The 5,363-nt window shown below is 38.6% G+C and overlaps 1 protein-coding gene across 1 annotated transcript; it reads right to left on the bottom strand.

Annotated features, from left to right (window-relative positions):
* Window positions 1–3,896: 3,896 nt before the first annotated feature.
* LOC144360115 (uncharacterized) lies at window positions 3,897–5,073 on the bottom strand. The gene is made up of 2 exons (XM_078013003.1): window positions 4,198–5,073; window positions 3,897–4,091 (listed from the first exon to the last, which is right to left on the bottom strand). The coding sequence occupies exons 1-2, from the start codon at window positions 5,071–5,073 to the stop codon at window positions 3,897–3,899; spliced, it is 1,071 nt and encodes a 356-aa protein (XP_077869129.1).
* Between the last annotated feature and the right edge of the window lie 290 nt (window positions 5,074–5,363).

Genomic DNA, 5,363 nt, shown 5'->3' with positions numbered 1-5,363 from the left:
CTGATTTTTAAATGATAATAAAAAACACAACACCGAAAACATAAATGGTTGGGAAACGGTTGATCTTGGTGCACTACTCGGCTGGCATTGTGGAAGTGCTTTCGGATCATCTATGTCATACTGCCAGAGATTGATGGAAGGCAAATCGACATGATTATCTAAATATTCATTACATCCGGGACCTGTGCGGTTGTCATGGCAGCAGTAGGAACATAGACTACCAGGAACAGGAGCATCGCCATGTTGGTAGCAACCCCAGAGCTCTTCTGTTTCGTTAAAACAACTGGCCTGAAAGGGAAAGGAATTTATAAGTCAGTCGGGTATGTTGAAGTGTTGTTTCTCTGCTCTAATATATTTCCCGGTATATGGATAGGTGAGGATTGGATTTCACAATTCAAGTACAGTGACATTTCAATCAACTTTAATTAAGCAATCAACTTCAGAAAAAGACCATTTCCAGCGACACTAGTACACCTTGGACAAGATTCCGTGGTTCATGTATATAGTTGAAATATACGTCACTGAACTCTGACATCGCATAAGAACACTTTCTACAGTCAAACTTACCCGTTCCATGCACCCTTTCTCTTCAATTCTGTACCCATTGCCTCCGAAGTTATACCTCACTCTGGAGTAGCATACGGGGTCTTCCATGTTTATGTCACAGTGTTTCACTCGGCGTAGCCCGGATGTAGAGTGCTAAAAATAAGACAGCAGAACAAATTACGTCATGAATTGTTACACTTACCAAAAACAACGATTCAGAAAAAAAAGTTATAATGTAAATGCTCACGTGGTTGCACTCGTGATTATCAGTTTGCTCCTCGCATTTGTAGCACCATAGATCCCCTTGGAGATCTATGGTATCGTTCCAGTTGTTTGGGAATGGTAATTCGACGAATGAAGGGACAGCCAGTTCGTTACATCCGGGACCTTCATCTGGACAACAGTAATGGCAGTAAAGACCTGCGTTTGGCGTTGATTCATTACAGGTGCTGTATTCGGGGTCAGAAATCTGTGACGTGGTGATGTTTACACATTCAGACTGCGAAATATAAAATTTGACAAAAACGAAAAAAAATGACCAACTTCAAGAGATGACTTGATTGGGAGTTTCGTTGACAATGTTGTAAATGCTCAAATAAAATTGGCTTGCATGGTTTCCTCGTATAATTTGTAGTTATGTGGTTATGTGGGCCATACTTCTTCATACTTCTCACTTCTAAGTTGTACAAAGTTGGCGAAGCATCGATTTCAAGTGATATGTCTAATTAAGAGTGGGGCTCAACATGCCAAACATTTCCAACTATTTCCGAATATCCAACTCTTCTCTCGAATTAAAGGGCGGCAGTCGTCGTGTCGCGTCCTGTTCGATATGGGACTCATAGCGACATATACAACGCGTGTAAAATACATTGTTTATTTACATGAAATTCGAAGACGCGCTGCGCGACGACCACCGCGCTTTAATGTTATTCCATACCCGTTCTATGCATCCCTTGTTTTCGATTCTATATCCACCGCCACGTCTGTTATATCGTATATCAGTGTAGCATACAGGGTCGTCCATGGCTTCACAGAGTACGCTACTCACCCCGTCGACTCCCTGAATTTGACGTAAATAAACAAACAAATAAATAAATAATAAATAAATAAATAAATAAATAAATAAATAAATAAATAAATAAATAAATAAATAAATAAATAAATAAATAAATAAATAAATTAATTAATTAATTAATTAATTAATTAATAAATAGGACGAGGATGTGAGCTTACTGTGTTACATCGTTCATTGTCTGTTTCTTCTGAACAACTAAAACACCATTCCAATGAGTATCGCGATGATGTCGGCGTTTCCTCGGCTGTCAATGAACCATGCTCCATCAGCGAAGGACTATGTTTTGCCGCCAAACTGTGTCGGATATGGTCCCACCGGTGCGGCCATGCTGCAGTGTCAAATTCATTTGATTGGTGTGCCGTAACTGTTGACAATTCTGAAACAAAACATTATTTTATTTATACAGATGGTGGAAATAGAACGAAGTGATATAAATACAAGCGTCGCGCACATTGAGAGCTACCATGTGAAAGAGCCGGGACAAAGGAACGGGATGCCCGTTCCGGACATTTCATAAGTTGGGTTAAGTGTGTCAAGTCTCAACGTCACGCGGGTTTCAGTCATTATTTAACTTACCAATTACTACAAGGAAACTGCAAAACCTCACAACAAATTGTCGATGAAAATTCATGTCGTTTGACTAGCTCGGCATGTCCATGTATGCATTTGATAGAACTACCTTTCTTTGTTATTCGCCAAAGCTTTGTTTGCGTCACAGTATGAACGCGGGCAGAAATTCGTTCTTTCGTTCTGTCAAGTTCGAACTCATGACACGCGTAACCCGTGGAACACGCTGAGTACACACGACTAGCGCCGGGAGAGTATTCAATGTGCAAACGAACGGACACGAATGAATCTTCAATTTTTTAGTTAGAACAATAAATTTTGTAATACTATTTTCGCAAAACAAAAAAAAACCTCGATCATGAGAACATATTATCCCGACATTTTTTTCTGCTGCTGGTATTACTATACAATACATGAGATTATATATGTAAATTATATGGATAATATTGAAAAAACAGCAATTCGAAGTAATCATCACAAGAACCACAAAGAATAGTCCCGCACAAACGGTTGCCGGTTTCACTTTGGTCTTTCAATCTTGAATGTCGTCAACATAATAGATTTGTTGTAAACTTTATAGGACGACCAAGCGTGTTTCGATTTTTGGGAATCAGATTTTGCCTGGTGATTTGCCCTCTCGATAGTCGATTTTTAAAATATGCATGAAAGGGGATACTTTTGATTTTACAGAACACTCACGCCTTATCTCTGACACAAGTCCTCGGAAATCTGTGACCTACAGAAACGCACAGAATTTAGAAAGACTCTCTTTTTTGTTAATTGCACCGTGTCTTATTTCCATGTATACGGCCTATACATACATACATATTGTGTTGAGCATGTATTCCGCTAAACGGATGGGAAAGCAGCGTAATTCATAGTCACATTGAGAATAGAGAAATAAGACTATACGCGAAAAGAACCCATGTGTCGAGTATATACTGCCACCAGAGGGCGTTCCGTGCAACTGGAGCCAACTGCCAGTGGGGCGCCCAAGTTGTACCAGACTACTTCGTTCGGACCGATACGCTTGTTGGTATGCGTGTTATTGAGACTAGAAATATCAACAACTACAGAACACATTTAATAATGTATCTGTCAATACAAAACAAAAAATGTGCAGCCTTACAATAACTCATTGGTTTGATGATCGATTTGGGGGATCGGAAATCTCAAATTTCTCGGTCATCAAGAACATGTTTTTTATTGTAAGAAACGATGTTTATAAATTGTTACATAAAATCTGTCACATCTGTATATTGTAGAAAGTCATTGACCCCAAAACTCAGTCTGGACAAAAAAAAAAGTGTTCTTCGAAAATTTCAGGTTAAATGAAGAATGTATAGATTTCGATAGGTTTATCCATTATTGGTCCGGTTATCACCATCACAATTTTCCTAGCAAAAATACCTTAACGAGGCAATATAAATTTAGACACTTATAAATAGGCATGTTGATATTTTTTTTTAAAGTATGACAATATTTCTACGATATTTCAATTTATTTCCTTGAAGCACAGTATAAAGGCGTATATTCATAGATGATTTGGGTTGGCAGATTTTAAGTCGGATAAAACCATCTTCTGGTATTTGAAGTCACTGTTAACAATCAATCCATTAACACACATTACAACACTATAAGCATATATTTTGGTCTGTAATAGCGAAAGACTGATCTTCGAATCTTTGCTTCATAAAAACTATTTATCTTAAAGTTCATTTGATTCTTCTTGTTCATCTGCCCAGATTGTGTTATCAATCATTTCTCGTAGATACGATAGATGCTCTTTTAAATAGTCTGATTCGTCAATTTCCTTGGAACTGAGTTTTTTCACGGTTACCATGTCAACGAACAACACCTTTGATAACAACAACATGGCCTTTGCATGGTCAATTAATCCGGCCTGAAAAATATAATATGATTTACAAGGATGAGACAATATTATCTGAGATACAAAACTGGAGAAAGCGGAAACTTATGTACTCTAGGTGACGTTATTTATTTATTACCTCGATATAATCTCTAACTTTAAGTAACTGTTTTCTGATGTCTTTGAGTTGATCAGAAACATCCAACGTCCCACAACCGGGAGCTTTTATTTTATATCCGCTGTAGAACTGTTTCAATCTGTCCATATCGTCGTCATCGTCATCGAAGGGCGTCATTTCAGGCTCTATCCTGTACACCCTCAAGCAAAATTCTGTACTGTACCGATTTACTAACATACTCTTCGTGAACGATCCCGGTATTGGTTTGGCACGAGGCAGAAGGCGAGCATCTCTGCTAAGTACTACTTCTCGGTTTTTCATTTCCAACGGCACGTGCTTTGACATATCCATCCAGTGCAATTTTTCAGCAGTGCCGATCCAAATGTAGAAGCTCCACTTACATCTTCGTTCGAGGATGAGGTATGCTAACCTTGTCATGTCTAAGCGCATCGATCTTTTATCAGGCTCGTACCCTCTGCTCGATTTTCTAAGCATAATAGATGTGATGGGCATTTCTCGTGGTTTCGTCTTAGAAACCAGTAAATCTATTTTAGGACACACGTTTGTCTCTCCTATCAAATATCGCAATGATGGGTGTTCATACTCCAGAATGACCTTGTTCGACGAAACGTTTGTTTGTTGGTCCATTAAATAGGTGACTATTTCGTACAAACGACCCTGGATGAATTTAGCATCTTTTAGAAGCTCTTCTTTTCCACGTTTAATGTCTTGAGCAATTATGCCATGCAGTGCTACACATGCATCATGTACAAGTTTCTCACTATACTGGTAAGTGTCGCTCATAACTACCGGTATGTCGACCGTTTGTACAAGCTGCGGGTGTTCTCGTTCCACCAGTTCCCGTCCCATATCACAGTTTACATTGTATTGAGCCATGGTGGCCACTACACTGAAATGAAATGAAATGGAGCTGTATTTCTTCATCGAATATGCGCATCACTAATGCTTTACTGGAACATAACTAGAATTCAAAGAGAGTAAGTAGTACAATTGGGCCATGTTTATATTGCGATCCAGATCAATCCAGTTTTATTAAATTCTTAATTTAGATTGTATAAACGCTGAGTAACTTGTACCAGCTTGATCACCTGACGATAGTCATGTTTGCGGCCGCGCAATAAATTTCGTTGATTGGATCGATGAAGCACAGTTACTGAATATATTTA

This window comes from Saccoglossus kowalevskii, chromosome 2 (genome assembly GCF_978046115.1).
Source record: "Saccoglossus kowalevskii chromosome 2, keSacKowa6.1, whole genome shotgun sequence".
In the NCBI taxonomy this organism is placed as follows: Eukaryota; Metazoa; Hemichordata; class Enteropneusta; family Harrimaniidae; genus Saccoglossus; species Saccoglossus kowalevskii.
The sequence above is the reverse complement of the archived record's forward strand: the minus strand, read 5'-3'. Positions and strand labels throughout refer to the sequence as shown.

Excerpts from the sequence above, each read along its gene's own strand:
- LOC144360115 (XM_078013003.1), bottom strand. The coding sequence starts at position 5,073 with ATGGCTCAATACAATGTAAACTGTGATATGGGACGGGAACTGGTGGAA. Across the intron at positions 4,092-4,197 it reads AAGTTAGAGATTATATCGAG|GCCGGATTAATTGACCATGC; the intron begins GTAATAAATAAA and ends TATATTTTTCAG.